The sequence below is a fragment of the Salvelinus namaycush genome, chromosome 14 (assembly GCF_016432855.1).
Source record: "Salvelinus namaycush isolate Seneca chromosome 14, SaNama_1.0, whole genome shotgun sequence".
Taxonomy (NCBI): Eukaryota; Metazoa; Chordata; class Actinopteri; order Salmoniformes; family Salmonidae; genus Salvelinus; species Salvelinus namaycush.
In genome coordinates this window covers 35,314,331-35,331,127 of record NC_052320.1, presented here as the reverse complement: position 1 = coordinate 35,331,127, position 16,797 = coordinate 35,314,331, and the positions used below count along the sequence as shown (strand labels likewise).

The 16,797-nt window shown below is 44.0% G+C and overlaps 1 protein-coding gene across 1 annotated transcript in view; it reads left to right on the top strand.

The window, feature by feature from the left end:
- Nucleotides 1-5,852: 5,852 nt before the first annotated feature.
- The window catches only part of LOC120058721 (protein bassoon-like), a 128,212-nt gene continuing 117,267 nt past the window's right edge, over nucleotides 5,853-16,797 (top strand). Inside the window, exon 1 of the mRNA XM_039007464.1 lies at nucleotides 5,853-6,329. Coding sequence (XP_038863392.1) covers nucleotides 5,853-6,329 — 477 coding nt within the window. The remainder of the gene's footprint in view (nucleotides 6,330-16,797) is intronic.

The following is a 16,797-nucleotide window of genomic DNA, read 5'->3' as shown; positions in this document are numbered from 1 at the left end:
ATAAATATACACACAAATATATATACATACAAATTATTGTTATTTTTTATTTTATTTTCTCCCGCAAACCCTACCACCCTTCCCCTAATTTGAGTAAACTAATAAACAATAACACTTGGGCTTCTACTTCCAGCTTATAAATACTATATACACTACCGTTGCAAAGTTTAGGGTCACTTAGAAATGTCCTTGTTTTTGAAAGAAAAGCACATTTTTTGGGTCCATTAAAATAACATAAAATTGATCAGAAATACAGTGTAGACATTGTTAATGTTGTAAATGACTATTGTAGCTGGAAACGGCAGATTGTTTATGGAATATCTACACAGGCGTACAGAGGCCCATTATCAGCAACCGTCACTCCTGTGTTCCAATGACACGTTGTGTTAGCTAATCTAAGTTTATCATTTTAAAAGGCTAATTGATCATTAGAAAACCTGTTTGCAATTATGTTAGCACAGCTGAAAACTGTTGTGCTGATTAAAGAAGCAATGAAACTGGCCTTCTTTAGACAAGTTGAGTATCTGTAGCATCAGCATTTGTGGGTTCGATTTTAGGCTCAAAATGGCCAGAAACAAAGAACTTTCTTCTGAAGCTTGTTAGTCTATTCTTGTTCTGAGAAATAAAGGCTATTCCATGCGAGAAATTGCTAAGACACTGAAGATCTCATACAACGCTTCACAAAATAGCACAAACTGTCTCTAACCAGAATAGAAAGAGGAGTGGGCGACCCCGGTGCACAACTGAATATTAGACAGTTTGATTTCTATTTGCCATATATTTTTAACTGTGCTATTTCACAAAAGTTCTGAACCTATATACATTTTACACACACAGTGTATTTTACATTTGTTATCTTGTTATCAGTCCCACCCTCCAGCTCCATTCAATCCCTCCCATCTATCTCTTAACACCATCCGTATTGGATTTCTTTTTGCCATATATTTTTATCTGTGCTGTGATGCTTCATCAAAATTCTGAACCTTTCTATTCTCATAGTTTCTACAGATTGTAAATTAAAGAGAAACATTTTTGTTAAAAGTATTATTATATTATTGATCGATTGACTATGACTTTTCAAATCACCCAGTATTGCTATCTGTAGCGTTAGTTCTAGGCAAATGTTGCAATTCTTCAGCCATTTCTGGACCTGTGACCAAAAACAAGCTACATATGGACAGTACCAAAATAAATGATCTAATGACTCTGCCTCTTCGCAGCAAAATCTGCAAAGCTGGGAAGAGCGTGATGTGAATACATATTTTTAATACAAGCCGACTGAACACGAAGAACACTAACAAACTATACAAAATAACAAACGAACATGAACGCTATAAACACGGAGTGCAGACATGCAACATCAACATAGACAATAACCCACAAACCAAACTGGAAAATGACAACCTAAATAGTATCCCCAATCAGAGACAACGATAAACAGCTGCCTCTGATTGGGAACCAATCCAGGCCACCATAAACCTACATAATGCCTAGACTACACACACACACACCTAGACATACCAAAACCCTAGACAAGACAAAATCACACATACCACCCTTGTCACACCCTGACCTAACCAAAATAATAAAGAAAACAAAGATAACTAAGGTCAGGGCGTGACACTATTGGTTGCAATAATTTTGTATAATCCTTTAAATTGAACAATTCTAAGTTTTGAATCCGGCGTTGTTTTGCATGTCAATTCCTAAACCATGTGCATTGGAATCGGTACATCGAAATCTCTTCCCAACTATTTTGCAATCTATATGGCACAGCTGTCATTTTTTGTCCTTAAATTAAACTGGTATATATTTTTATTTATCACAATTTTCTTTAACCAATTTTGTTCTTTAATGCATTTACGGAAGAGTGTCCAGAAAAAAGCCATTGCTTAAAGAAAAAAATAAGCAAACATGTTTGGTGTTCGCCAAAAGACATATGGAAGAAGGTACTCTGGTCAAATGAGACTAAAATTGAGATTTTTGGCCATCAAGGAAAGCGTTATGTCTGGCGCAAATCCAACACCTCTCATCACCCCGAGAACACCATCCCCACAGTGAATGGTGGTGGCAGCATCATGCTGTGGGGATGTTTCTCATCGGCAGAGACTGGGAAACTGGTCAGAATTTGAAGGAATGATGGATGGCGCTAAATACATGGAAATTCTTGAGGGAAACCTGTTTCAATCTTCCAGAGATTTGAGACTGGGACGGAGGTTCACCTTCCAGCAGGACAATGACCCTAAGCATACTGCTAAAGCAACACTCAAGTGGTTTAAGGGGAAACATACCCCAAGAGACTTGTAGCTGTAATTGCTGCAAAAGGTGGTTCTTCAAAGTATTGACTTTGGGGGGGGAGGGGAATAGTTATGCACGCTCACGTTTTTGTCTTATTTCTTGTTTGTTTCACAATAAAATATATTTCATCTTCAAAGTGGTGGGCATGTTATGTAAATCAAATGATACAAATCTCCCCAAAATCCATTTTAATTCCAGGTTGTAAGGCAACAAAGTAGGAAAAAGGGGGTGAATACTTTAGCAAGCCGCTGAACCTTTTTTATATTCTCGAAAAATAAAGTTTTTTTTATTAGTATATTTGAGTTTAACCACAAGATTTGTTGTATTATTTGTTCTGTCTTTTCTGGTGAATTAAACTGAAATTGCAACCAACTTTCTATGGCTTGTTTAAAAAATAACAATATTTTGGAGATTATTTGGTTTTCAAATAACCTAAAGTGAGTGGTTGTAATCTGAATAAAGGGAAAAAGGCCATTCTTGAACATGGGGTGAGACATTCTTACTAATTTGCAATAAACCAGTTCGGATTTAAGTATACTTTTTGTATGACTGATGCCTTTAGTGAGAGGTCTAATGCTTTAATATTTAATAATTTCTGCAATCCGAATTCATATTAATTATATAAATAGGCCCTTTTAATTTTGTCTGGCTTGCCATTCCCCCCAAAATATTTTTTGCTCATATAATTTAAAAAACAGGTCGCTAGGTGTAGGCAAAACCAAATAGGTCAACTGTGATATGACTGAAGATTTTCCCACAAATAGACAGGTATTTTCCTTTCATGGTAGCAAGATCTTATCTATTTTTGCTAACTTTCTATAAAAATGTGAGATCATTTCTTTCTTTTGGCATATGCATAACGAGTATGTCAACATCCCCGTCAGACCATTTTTATTGATGAACTACACAGTAATGTAAAAGTTGTCTTTTTTTAGTGATCCAATACGTAATATTGTACACTTATCATAAATTGGTTTTAATCCAGAGAGGTTAGATAAAGTATTCAGATCCTCTATGAGGCTGTGGGGATTCTAATTGTGGATTCAGAAGAAAACGTGACTTATCAGCGTGCAATGACACCTTAATACTATTGTTGGATCTAGTTTTAACAGCTAACATTTCCATGTCAATAATAAATAGATATGCCGATAGTGGACAAACTTGTGTTACTCCTCTTGACAGTTTAAATCTTTCTGAGAAGTAGCCATTATTTACTATTTTACACCTAGGGCTACTATACATAACTTTAACCCATTTTATGAGAGATTCTCCAAAATTGAAATATTCCAGGCATTTATATCTAAACTCCAGTCGTACTTTATCAAATGTCATTTCAAAGTCAGCTATGCATACCAGGCCTGGTTTCCCAGATTGTTCTATTGTTTCCAGTACTTGTCTTATATTATCTCTAATGTATTGTCCATGTAAAAAACCTGTCTGATTAGGATAAATAATATCCGACAAAACCTTTTAAATTATATGGGCATAATTTAAAAGGTTTAAAAGGCATTTAGCTAGAACTTTTGCATCACAACACTGAAGTGTAAGAGGCCTCCAATTTTTTAAATGGACTGGATCTTTATATATACCACTTGGATACTGTTTCAATCATAATGAAATCAGACCTTCTTGTTGAGTGTCTGATAATCTACCATTTATATAGCAGTGGTTAAAACATGCTAATAACGGTCCTCTGAGTATATCAAAAAAGGTTTGGTATACCTCCTCTGGTATGCCATCCAGCCCTGGAGTTTCCTGGATTTAAAGGCTTTAATTGCATCAAGAATTTCCTCCTCTGTAATTTGGTCTTTACATGAGTCTTTCTGTACAGCTGTTAATTTTACATTATTAATAGGAAACAAATCCATACAATTAGCTTCGGTTAGTGGAGATGGAGGAGACTGACACGAAAACATATGCTTAAATTACTTTACCTCTTCTTTCAAAATATTGTTTGGTGAATCATGGGTGACTCATCATGTGTAACAAGTTTCAGTCAATTATTTGTGGTAGCATTTCTATGTTGAAGATGAAAAAATAATTTGGTGCATTTTCCCCCATATTCCATCCAGTTCGCTTTATGTTTTATAATATATTACACTGGATCTTTCTTGAATAAGTTCCTCCATTTCTTTTTGTTTTTCTTCTAACTTATTCTGAGCCTCTACGGTGCAGCTTTGTATTGCTATCTAACTGTACTGTTAGTCCTTCAATTTCCTTTGTTAATATGGACTCTTTTGACCTCATTTTCTTTTGTTTTAGAGATGAGTACTAAATTGCATGGCCTCTAAAGGCACATTTGATAGTGTCCCATATATCCACTAATTCCTATATATAAGTGCATGAGCATGATAGGTTGAAGTATGATTCCCTTTACGGTCCATAGAGGTATTTAGACCTCTGAAGGAAAAGATGATTATTATATTTTTTAACATGAAGAGAGTACAGTAAGCACAGTGCTTGAGTTAATAATCCTTTGTTAAAAATGTAATTAACATTTGAACCATTTTTGCCTTCATCAGAGTGCATGCATACAGACATATGGCAAACATATGGGTTACATTAGGTGGGACTGATTTTATTGTTTACTTTAGGTGGGACTGTAAGCGTTTAGGACAAAGTGAGACATGTCTATGTGTAAGTGGACAGCGCCGTGGTGCTAAAACGGTGCTGAAATGGCTCATGGGGCTAAAAGGGACAGCTCTATGGTGCTGAAATGGCTCATGGGGCTGAAAGGGACAGCTCTATGGTGCTGAAATGGCTCATGGGGCTGAAAGGGACAGCTCTATGGTGCTGAAATGGCTCAAGCACGGTAGAAGCTTCCCGACAGCCTGCAAAACAACGTATGCACTTTAGCCTGCTTTCTATGTGTTGAACCCCTCATTATGGCACTTTGCTCTAGCCGCCTGGTTGGTTTGATGCTCCTGTGGCCCTTGTAGCCTTTTACCTGCTGGGTAGAGCTTACGGTGAAGAGGGCAAACTGTTATGAGAGCTGCCAGGAGACATTTAACATCATTAGACCAGATGAGACTGCATTAAGTGTACACACGCACGCACAGCTTCCCTAAGTCCGCTCCACGTGAAGGTCACTAGGTGAAGTCTGGCTCGCAGGGCTATGAAGAGATGTGAATTTGGAGACAGTAACTTCAGATCTAAGGCGTGGTGGTGGATGAGAGAGATTTTGTGACATTCACATGTAGCTGAAAGCAAATGTCTCATACCGACTCAGGCTGTCGCAAAATAGGTCTCTCTCTACAACGAATACTTGTGTCAAGCTCCCATGAATCAACTGAAGCAAATTAAGCAAATGATTGGCCGGAACTACTGTGGTTCTCTTTGATCCAAATTTATGCTTTCCCCAGATCAGAGCAGTTTTTCAGTGTCTTGTTTCAGTCTTAGCCGGAGCTTCAGGGCCATTTTTTGATAGAATGAAAAGATTCAGTGATACTGACCAAACCACCAAATATCTTGTTCACAATCTGTAGAAGAGCTAAACAGAAGGGATGTTATATTTGAAATTAATTTGATTCCTGTTGTTTTTCTTCAGGGTTCCCATGGGGAGTCCTAAATCTGGGATGCAGGCTGGCTACGGAGGAATGGGTGGAGGAGGAGGTCAGAGACTGGCCAACCAAGAGAGCCACAGGCCGATGCAGCATAGCTCAGGCCTAGTCCATGGCTCAGGCCACGCCCCAGGCCCAGGGCAGGCTCAGGGTCATGGGCCAGGGATGGGTGCTGGGATGGGTGGTGGTCCAGGTCAGCATGCCTCCAGACGAAACCTCCAGGTGGACTTCAGCGGTTCGGGTGGCCGGACGGGTCGCTCCTCCTCAATGTCCCCGGACCGTGGGATCACCCCCACCTCGCCCTACTCAGTGCCCCAGATCGCCCCCATGCCCGTCAGCAAGCTGTGCCCACTCTGCTCCACCACGGAGCTGACCAATCCGCCGGCCCTGCCAAACTACAACACCTGCACACAGTGCCGCTCCACCGTCTGCAACCAGTGTGGCTTCAACCCCAACCCCCACCTCACAGAGGTAAGCAACAAGCACTGCCTGTTAACATGCTGACTCTAATACAGCTAGAGGTGCCATTGGCTCCAGTCCAGAGTGCTGGTCTAGGATCAGTGTTCTCCATACCTTAATACTTAGGGAATGCAACCAGTCTACTAAATAAAACTGACTCCAGATCAGCTCTTAAGGGGCACCTTACCGCTTCATGTTTAGTCACAAAAATAAGCACATCCTTTTATATCTAGAGACCTTGCGGAGTCCTGGTGTGAGGCCTAAGGAAGTAAGACTCAAGTCTCTCTCATGCAGATATATGTCATTTAGTCTTCTCCAATCTCTGAGTCCCAGACATAGAAAAGGCCCTTCCTTAATGAGTGTGAAGCTCTCCCATCTCCTGTGTCTCCCGTTTCTGTGACCTCTCTCTCTCGGCGAGAGCCCGACAGAGCCTGCTGTCAGTAAGGTGTCCCGCCAGGCCGTCTTAGCGTCTTCGTCGGTCTCGCTTGTCAGCTTCTGTTTTGACAGCAGCCATTGGCAGGAGATTGACAAGGGGGCCGTCTCTCTGTCCTTCCCCTCAACGTGTGGGCAGGCGGGCAAGCGGTACCAGGCAGGCGGGTTTTAGAGAATGAAGTGAGGGAGGAGATGCTGTGGCATATTTTTCGCCCCAAGGATGCGGACGAAGCAGTGTTCTCTCCGGAGCGGAGAGAGCCACCGAGGCACAGAGCTAACCCCACCGCAGTGTTGAGATGAGTTCTAGTCGGCCTGCCATCATGTCTTATTGTGAGAGTCATTTTGGTGCATTATATTCTGGGAGTGGGATCAGGGAGAGAGAGAATGTGGGGAAATGATGAAGAGAGAGTGGGATGTGGAGTGTTAGAGAAACATGGCCAAGAAAGAGAGAGAAGGGGGAGAAAGAGAGAGAGTGTGTGTATTGGTAAGTGGCAGTAATTTCTCTCGAGGCGATGACAGAATCTCCATTAGTCTACTGAGGCAGGATGGAGGGTGTAGGGTGTAGGGTGTAGGGTCTATGGTAAATGCCCGGAGGTCCACTTAGATGTAAGGGATGGATTGAAATGTACAGAATGGGTACCTGTAGTAAAATGGGGGACGGTCATGCTTTTTCAATTTCAGGGGAGGGTTTAGTATTAAAAAAAAAATCTAGTCCAGGGCAGGGTCGTGCTTGGAGAAGCAGGGAGCAAAGTAATATTTCTAAGACTGTGGTGGTCCGTGCCGTTTAAGATAAGGGAGGACTTTGTTTTGTTTTTATGAGCATAGATTTATTTCTATTTGAGCATATTGGATGACTGTCATTCATATTCCATTCACCCAGCTCAAAGTAACACCGACAGGTTTAGGCTACAACATGATACTCAAATCTTCCCTATACCCATCATTAGGTTGCTACAACCTAGCCTATGAATGAACGTTTACAACGTAGGTGCACAGGTTGAGAGAAAAAAGTGAGTAATCAAGGTAACAGGGACAAATTCAGGTATGTTTATCTCCGTTTCGTTCCATTTGCTTTCATTTAAGAAATGTTTTTCAACAGAACTGGCAGAATGAATACACCTCTGATAACCGTAAGCACAGTTTACTTTCATAGCAGCCACATACAAACTGCATGATAATTTGCTCGTTGTATAATTTCTTCTTCATCTATGCGCTCTCCTCCTCTCACCTTTTCCCTTCGCTTGTGGACTTCAGTGCACAATAAAACAGCTGAAAAAACCTTTCCAAGCCAAACCTTCATCCCATTACCATTAACCACTACACACAGCCTACACTGTTGTCACCATATTAGCTAACACAGCTAGCTACTAGAATTAACGCGTTAGTAAACCCGCTACAATCATGCAGTACAGTGTACAGCAAGCAGTTTAGCAGTTATATCGGCGGGCCCCGTTGGCAATATATTTATAAAACCAAAAGCTTACCTTGACTTGTAAGAGTTCCAGTGTTGGATAGCCATAGCCAGCTAGCTAACATAGCATCCTGCTCTGTTTGAGCCAGGTGTTTGAGTAGGCTAAACTAGCTAGCTACATTTGCTGGATAAGTGAAAGTAAAAAACAAATACAACTAATTATCTCTCTCTCCCTCTCTCTTGCTTCATTTTTGAAGAAATTAATTTGTTAAAAATCTTCAACTATTGTCATTCTCTCTCTTTGAGTCAACTATTCACCACATTTTATGCACTGCAATGCTAGCTCTAGCTTATGCTTTCAGTAATAGATTGATTCTCAGATATTTTGATTGGGTCGACAACATGTCCGCTCTGATAGGTTGGAGGACATCCTCCGGAAGTTGTCATAATTACTGTGTATGTGCATGGAAGGGCGAGAAAACTATGAGCCTCTGTAACGTTCGTCTTGTTGTGAATGAACGGACCAAGGCGCAGCGGGTGATGAATACATAACGAATTTATTTAAATGACATACGAAACACGAAAACACTAGAACAAACTACAAAACAATAAACGAAGGCAACAGACCTGAAACAAAACAAACTTACATATAGACGAAGAACGCACGAACAGGAACAGACTACCTAAAACGAACGAACAAACGAAACAGTCCCATGTGGTATACACTGACACAGGAACAATCACCCACAAACAAACAGTGAGAACAACCTACCTTAATATGGTTCTCAATCAGAGGAAACGTCAAACACCTGCCTCTAATTGAGAACCATACCAGGCAAACCATTAACCCAACATAGAAAACACATAACATAGACTACCCACCCCAACTCACGCCCTGACCAACTAAACACATACAAAACAACAGAAAACAGGTCAGGAACGTGACAGAACCCCCCCTCAAGGTGCGAACTCCGGGCGCACCCCTAAAACTCAAGGGGAGGGTCTGGGTGGGCATCTGTCCGCGATGGCGGCTCCGGCGGTGGACAAGGACACCACTCCACCACTGTCTTTGTCCCCCTCCTTAGCGTCCCTTGAGTGGCGACCCTCGCCCCCGACCATGGTCCAGGAACCTTCACCAACGCCCCTCTAAAATAGAGGAGACAACTCAGGACAGAGAGGTAGCTCAGGACAAAGAGGTAGCTCAGGACAAAGAGGTAGCTCAGGACAAAGAGGTAGCTCAGGACAGAGGGACAACTCTGGACTAGTGGCAGCTCCGGACTGAGTGGCAGCTCCGGACTGAGTGGCAGCTCCGGACTGAGTGGCAGCTCCGGACTGAGTGGCAGCTCCGGACTGAGTGGCAGCTCATGACTGTAGGGCAGCTCATGACTGTAGGGCAGCTCATGACTGTAGGGCAGCTCATGACTGTAGGGCAGCTCATGACTGTAGGGCAGCTCATGACTGTAAGGCAGCTCATGACTGGAGGGCAGCTCATGACTGAAGGGCAGCTCATGACTGAAGGGCAGCTCTGGCAGCTCCTGACTGGCTGGCGGCTCTGGCAGCTCCTGACTGGCTGGCGGCTCTGGCAGCTCCTGACTGGCTGGCGGCTCTGACAGCTCCTGACTGGCTGGCGGCTCTGGCAGCTCCTGACTGACGGACGGCTCTAATGGCTCGGGACAGACGGGCGGCTCTAATGGCTCGTGGCAGACGGATGGCTCAGAAGGCGCTGGGCAGACAGATGGCTCAGACGGCGCTGGACAGACGGATGGCTCAGACGGCGCTGGACAGACGGATGGCTCAGACGGCGCTGGGCAGACGGATGACTCAGACGGTGCTGGGCAGACGGATGGCTCAGACGGCTCTGGGCAGACAGATGGCTCAGACGGCGTTGGGCAGACGTCCGACTCTGACCTGCTGAGGCGCACAGTAGGCCTGGTGCGTGGTGCCGGAACTGGTGGTACCGGACTGGAGACACGCACCTCAAGGCTAGTGCGGGGAACAGGAACAGGGCACACTGGACTCTCGAGGCGCACTATAGGCCTGGTGCGTGGTACCGGAACTGGAGGTACCGGGCTGAGGGCACGCACCTCAGGGCGAGTGCGGGGAGAAGGAACAGTGCGTACAGGGCTCTGGAGACGCACAGGAGGCTTGGTGCGTGATGCCGGAACTGGAGGTACTGGGCTGGAGACACGCACCACAGGGAGAGTGCGTGGAGGAGGAACAGGGCTCTGGAGACGCACTGGAAGCCTGGTGCGTGGTGTCGGCACTGGTGGTACTGGGCTGGGGCGGGAAGGTGGCGCCGGATAAACCGGACCGTGCAGGCGTACTGGCTCCCTTGAGCACTGAGCCTGCCCAACCTTACCTGGTTGCATGCTCCCCGTAGCCCGTCCAGTGCGGGGAGGTGGAATAACCCGCACTGGGCTGTGTTGGCGAACCGGGGACACCATGCGTAAGGCTGGTGCCATGTACACCGGCCCGAGGAGACGTACTGGAGGCCAGATATGTTGAGCCGGCTTCATGGCACTTGGCTCAATGCTCACTCTAGCCCGGCTAGTGCGGGGAGGTGGAATAACCCGCACCGGGCTATGAACACGTACAGGAGACACCATGCGCTCTACTGCGTAACACGGTGTCTGCCCGTACTCTCGCTCTCCACGGTAAGCCCGGGAAGTTGGCGCAGGTCTCCTACCTGACTTCGCCACACTCCCCTTTAGCCCCCCGCCCAAGACATTTTTGGGTGAGCCTCTCGGGCTTCCAGCCGCTCTGCCTTGCTAGCGCCTCATAATGCCGCCTCTCCGCTTTAGATGCCTCCAGCTCCGCTTTGGGGCGGCGACACTCCTCTGGCTCTGCCCAGGGTCCTTCTCCGTCCAGAATCTCCTCCCATGTCCATTCCTCCTTGAACCACTGCTGCTGTCGCTGTTGCCCGTTAACCCGCTGCTTGATCCGGGTTTGGTGGGTGATTCTGTAACGGTCGTCTTGTTGTGAATGAACGGACCAAGGCGCAGCGGGTGATGAATACATAACGAATTTATTTAAATGACATACGAAACACGAAAACACTAGAACAAACTACAAAACAATAAACGAAGGCAACAGACCTGAAACAAAACGAACTTACATATAGACGAAGAACGCACGAACAGGAACAGACTACCTAAAACGAACGAACAAACGAAACAGTCCCATGTGGTATACACTGACACAGGAACAATCACCCACAAACAAACAGTGAGAACAACCTACCTTAATATGGTTCTCAACCAGAGGAAACGTCAAACACCTGCCTCTAATTGAGAACCATACCAGGCAAACCATTAACCCAACATAGAAAACACATAACATAGACTACCCACCCCAACTCACGCCCTGACCAACTAAACACATACAAAACAACAGCAAAACAGTGTGTTTTAATCAATTATTTGGTGACGTGAATATATTTAGTGTAGTTTTATCTGAAAAGGATTACTTTTTTAATGTTTAACTTTTGCTGAAATTCACTGAGGGGGGAGGGTCCTCCCCTTCCTCTTCTGAGGAGCCTCCACTGTTCTAAGATAGCTGCTGGGATGGTGTAAATAAAACTAGGCTGCATTACACACCGAAATGGATATTCCAACCCTGAGTCCCAGCCTGCTTTGCTCTTGCTAAAACATTTTTTTGTTGTGGTGCTGCCTAACCAGTGCTGTGCTGTGTAGGCCTACTGTGGCAGATCAAGACGAGAGTCAAAGAATTCTTCAGAAAATACATTTTGATTAGGCCAAGTCCAAAAGACGCTATATCTTGCACCTGGAGTAGCCTATAGCCTATGTTCTGTTCAATTTGAGAAGGAGAGCGCAAAGATGAGGAGGACTGGAGGTCAACCTTAATAGCTTGCTACTACGATAATTGATTTCAATAAAAACAATATGTTCCTTGCCCATGATGTATTTATCAGAGTTATTGACCTCACAATAAGCCATGTTTGAGTAACTTACATTGTGGTGCTGAAACTTGAAGCAGCAGTCGCAGCACAATCAATCGGAAATAGACAGCTCATGGTGCTCATGGTGCCCGTGGTGCTCGTGGTGCTCGTGGTGCTCGTGGTGCCCGTGGTGCTCATGGTGCTCATGGTGCTCGTGGTGCTCGTGGTGCTCATGGTGCTCGTGGTGCTCGTGGTGCTCGTGGTGCTCGTGGTGCTCATGGTGCTCATGGTGCTCGTGGTGCCCATGGTGCCCGTGGTGCTCGTGGTGCCCGTGGTGCTCGTGGTGCTCGTGGTGCCCGTGGTGCTCGTGGTGCTCGTGGTGCTCGTGGTGCTCATGGTGCTCATGGTGCTCGTGGTGCCCGTGGTGCTCGTGGTGCTCATGGTGCTCATGGTGCCCATGGTGCCCGTGGTGCTCATGGTGCTCGTGGTGCTCATGGTGCTCATGGTGCCCATGGTGCCCATGGTGCTCATGGTGCTGAAGTCAGCAAATTCCAGTTGACATTATTCATTTCAACCGTCTTCATTTTAATTAGACTAACAACAAGAGGGCTTTGTGTTGGAGCCTATTTCTTCCTAAGAAATAAGAGGTAGGCCTACCTCTTTGACAGAATAAACTTGTCTTTAGACTTCTATATAACGCTATATAGATTTTGGCGGCCAATTCCTCCACCCACCAAGCACTCTTTAAATATACTAACTCTGTGTCAGTGAAGGGCTGTTAAGTTCAAACCAGGACTTGAATTGAGGGGTATGAGAGGTATGAGAGGGGTATGAATATGGGTATGAGTATGGGTATGAGAGGGTATGCCTTAAGCCTACCTTTTATTAAAGAAAATGGCAAAAAGCACAGGTCTACCCATTGTTAGCTTAAGATTTTGAAGAAAATAAAACCGAAGAGACATAAAATTGAGAAGGGAAGTAACCTAATTTTGTCACTATCATTTGATGAAGCTATTCACTTTCTGTACAATAGAAGATGTTTAAACCCAGACGTCTTTAAGGGACCTTCTCTTGTTGTGTTAATTCACGGACGAAGAGTAGCCAGCAGTTAAAGCTTATATTTTTCTGCGTCGGTAGGCCTACTGTCTGGGGTGGAAAGGTAGGCCTACTGTCTGGGGTGGAAAGGTAGGCCTAGGTTTTGAAAGAAGCCTACCATGCTCAGATTCCTAATGTCGTCTCACATTAAATTATTTGCAAACAGGGACAGTTACGTTGCAAACAAAACACACTGAGTACGTTTACATGCACGCGAATAATTCGATATTAAACGGATTACGGCAGTAGGCACAGATTATGCAATAGTCACGTAAACGCCTTACTCAGTTTATCTTAATCGGCGTAAGGTCAAAATCAAAGTAAGCATACGCTGATTAAAACACCTGGTGTTCTGAGCAATCTTTCGAATGATTACGTCATGTAAACACCTTAATCGGCATTACAGTGGTGCATTTGACCTGCACATGTGCCAGCACCAGCCGAGAGCCTGAAGAGTGAAGTGAGTTCGGAACAACTGAATGTATGCATCTTAGAAGTCGTTTTCACGTTACAAACGTTCTATGCCCCAACTCAGAATCAAATGTGCTTCCCAAAAATATTGTTCGCTGCTGTACAATGTTTATTTTGATTGCCGATTTTCTGCGTTTATCAGAGTGCCATCAGGTAGCCTTTTCAGATGTGTCCATGTAACAGGATTATTTGGGGAATCGTTCTACTTGTAAAACATGTAAACGCTTTAATAAAACTATTATATTCATCTGACTATTAACAATTATCGCATGAATGTGTGCATGTAACCGTACGCACTGATTCGGCATTGGTGAAATATGATAAAATGAACACATAGGCCTGTCTCTCTGTCCGTTCTTAGCCTGTCATTTTGGTCATTTGTGTGGTAGAATTGCATGAACTGTTTATAAAAGGCAATTTTTTCTCGGACCTGCAAATACGATGATGGACCCAAGCAATGCTTTTACTATAAAGGAGATCTTTCCGCTCTTACTCTTGTCCACAGTGGTCTGTGAACTCACAACCTTCTGCCCAGCAGCCACGTGCGCTATGAAAATTCCTGTGTTGCCATGCAATGCTTACAGGACAAAGAACAGTTTCTAAAACGGTATATGTAAGGCTCTGATCTGTCCAAGAAGTGAGAGTAAATGCTAAGGATCTTCTCTGCTGTCCACTTTATGTTTTAAAACATTATTTTGGGTATAGGGGAGGGTCACTTGTTTTTTTTTCAAGTGTTCAGGGAGGGTTTAGGTCAAATATATTTTGCTGAAGGGATCCATTTTCATTTCAGAGGTTCGATTTTCTCCATGTAACCCTTATTATGAATAACGTTCACTCCCTAATGTCAAGAAATGGGCAGCAAAACTGAGAGGAGGCGGAGAACACACCCCTCACTGCTGAGGAGGAGGAGGGAGAGGGGTATGAAGGGTAAAGGAAAAAGAGAGAATGGAAAAGAGGAGGAGTTAGAGGAAGGAGTGAGAAGGGGAAAAGAGGAGGAGTTAGATGAAGGTGTGAGGCGGGGGAAAGAGGAGGAGTTAGAGGAAGGAGTGAGGAGGGGACAAGAGGAGGAGTTAGAGGAAGGAGTGAGGAGGGGGAAAGAGGAGAAGTTAGAGGAAGGTGTGAGGAGGGGAAAAGAGGAGGAGTTAGAGGAAGGAGTGAGGAGGGGACAAGAGGAGGAGTTAGAGGAAGGAGTGAGGAGGGGGAAAGAGGAGAAGTTAGAGGAAGGTGTGAGGAGGGGAAAGAAGAGGAGTTAGAGGAAGGTGTGAGGAGGGGGAAAGAGGAGGAGTTAGAGGAAGGTGTGAGGAGGGGAAAAGAGGAGGAGTTAGAGGAAGGTGTGAGGAGGGGAAAAGAGGTAGGGCAGGCTTGAAAATCGAGGAATTAGGAAGGGGGAAGAGGAGAGGGAGTTCTGAGTGGAAGAGAGGGAAGCAGGGGAGAATGAAAAGACAAGGTGTAGAGTCTTACTCTGAGCAAATAGGAGTCAATCCCTGTTACCTTTAAGCAACCCTTCTCCCAGTGTTCACCATGTATGGATATAGGAGACATATCTTACATTCGTTCATCTTCTTATCACATTAATTATTACCGCAAGTAAATTAGTGGGGATAGAGAATATTCATTTGGAGGGGTGACATGAAGTAAAGATGGAGGGAGGAATATGAAGGTGGTTGCATCCCAAATGATACCCTATTCAATCAGTCTTCTTGAACCAGTCTACCGTTTTCTTAGATCTGTAACACGCTGTGTGGATTCCAACACAATAACTCTTTACAGTTTGACACAGTTCATGTGTTTGACAGTTTGACACAGTTCATGTGTTTGACAGTTTGACACAGTTCATGTGTTTGACACAGTTCATGTGTTTGACAGTTTGACACAGTTCATGTGTTTGACACAGTTCATGTGTTTGACAGTTTGACACAGTTCATGTGTTTGACACAGTTCATGTGTTTGACAGTTTGACACAGTTCATGTGTTTGACAGTTTGACACAGTTCATGTGTTTGACACAGTTCATGTGTTTGACAGTTTGACACAGTTCATGTGTTGACAGTTTGACACAGTTCATGTGTTTGACAGTTTGACACAGTTCATGTGTTTGACAGTTTGACACAGTTCATGTGTTTGACACAGTTCATGTGTTTGACACAGTTCGTGTGTTTGACAGTTTGACACAGTTCATGTGTTTGACAGTTTGACACAGTTCATGTGTTTGACAGTTTGACACAGTTCATGTGTTTGACAGTTTGACACAGTTCATGTGTTTGACAGTTTGACACAGTTCATGTGTTTGACAGTTTGACACAGTTCATGTGTTTGACAGTTTGACACAGTTCGTGTGTTTGACAGTTTGACACAGTTCATGTGTTTGACAGTTTGACAGTTTGACACAGTTCATGTGTTTGACAGTTTGACACAGTTCATGTGTTTGACAGTTTGACACAGTTCGTGTGTTTGACAGTTTGACACAGTTCATGTGTTTGACAGTTTGACACAGTTCATGTGTTTGACAGTTTGACAGTTTGACACAGTTCATGTGTTTGACAGTTTGACACAGTTCATGTGTTTGACACAGTTCATGTGTTTGACAGTTTGACACAGTTCATGTGTTTGACAGTTTGACACAGTTCATGTGTTTGACAGTTTGACACAGTTCATGTGTTTGACACAGTTCATGTGTTTGACAGTTTGACACAGTTCATGTGTTTGACAGTTTGACACAGTTCATGTGTTGACAGTTTGACACAGTTCATGTGTTTGACACAGTTCATGTGTTTGACAGTTTGACACAGTTCATGTGTTTGACAGTTTGACACAGTTCATGTGTTTGACAGTTTGACACAGTTCATCTGTTTGACAGTTTGACACAGTTCATATGTTTGACAGTTTGACACAGTTCGTGTGTTTGACAGTTTGACACAGTTCATGTGTTGACAGTTTGACACAGTTCATGTGTTTGACAGTTTGACACAGTTCATGTGTTTGACAGTTTGACACAGTTCATGTGTTTGACAGTTTGACACAGTTCATGTGTTGACAGTTTGACACAGTTCGTGTGTTTGACAGTTTGACACAGTTCATGTGTTGACAGTTTGGCACAGTTCATGTGTTGACAGTTTGACACAGTTCATGTGTTGACAGTTTGGCACAGTTCATGTGTTGACAGTTTGGCACAGT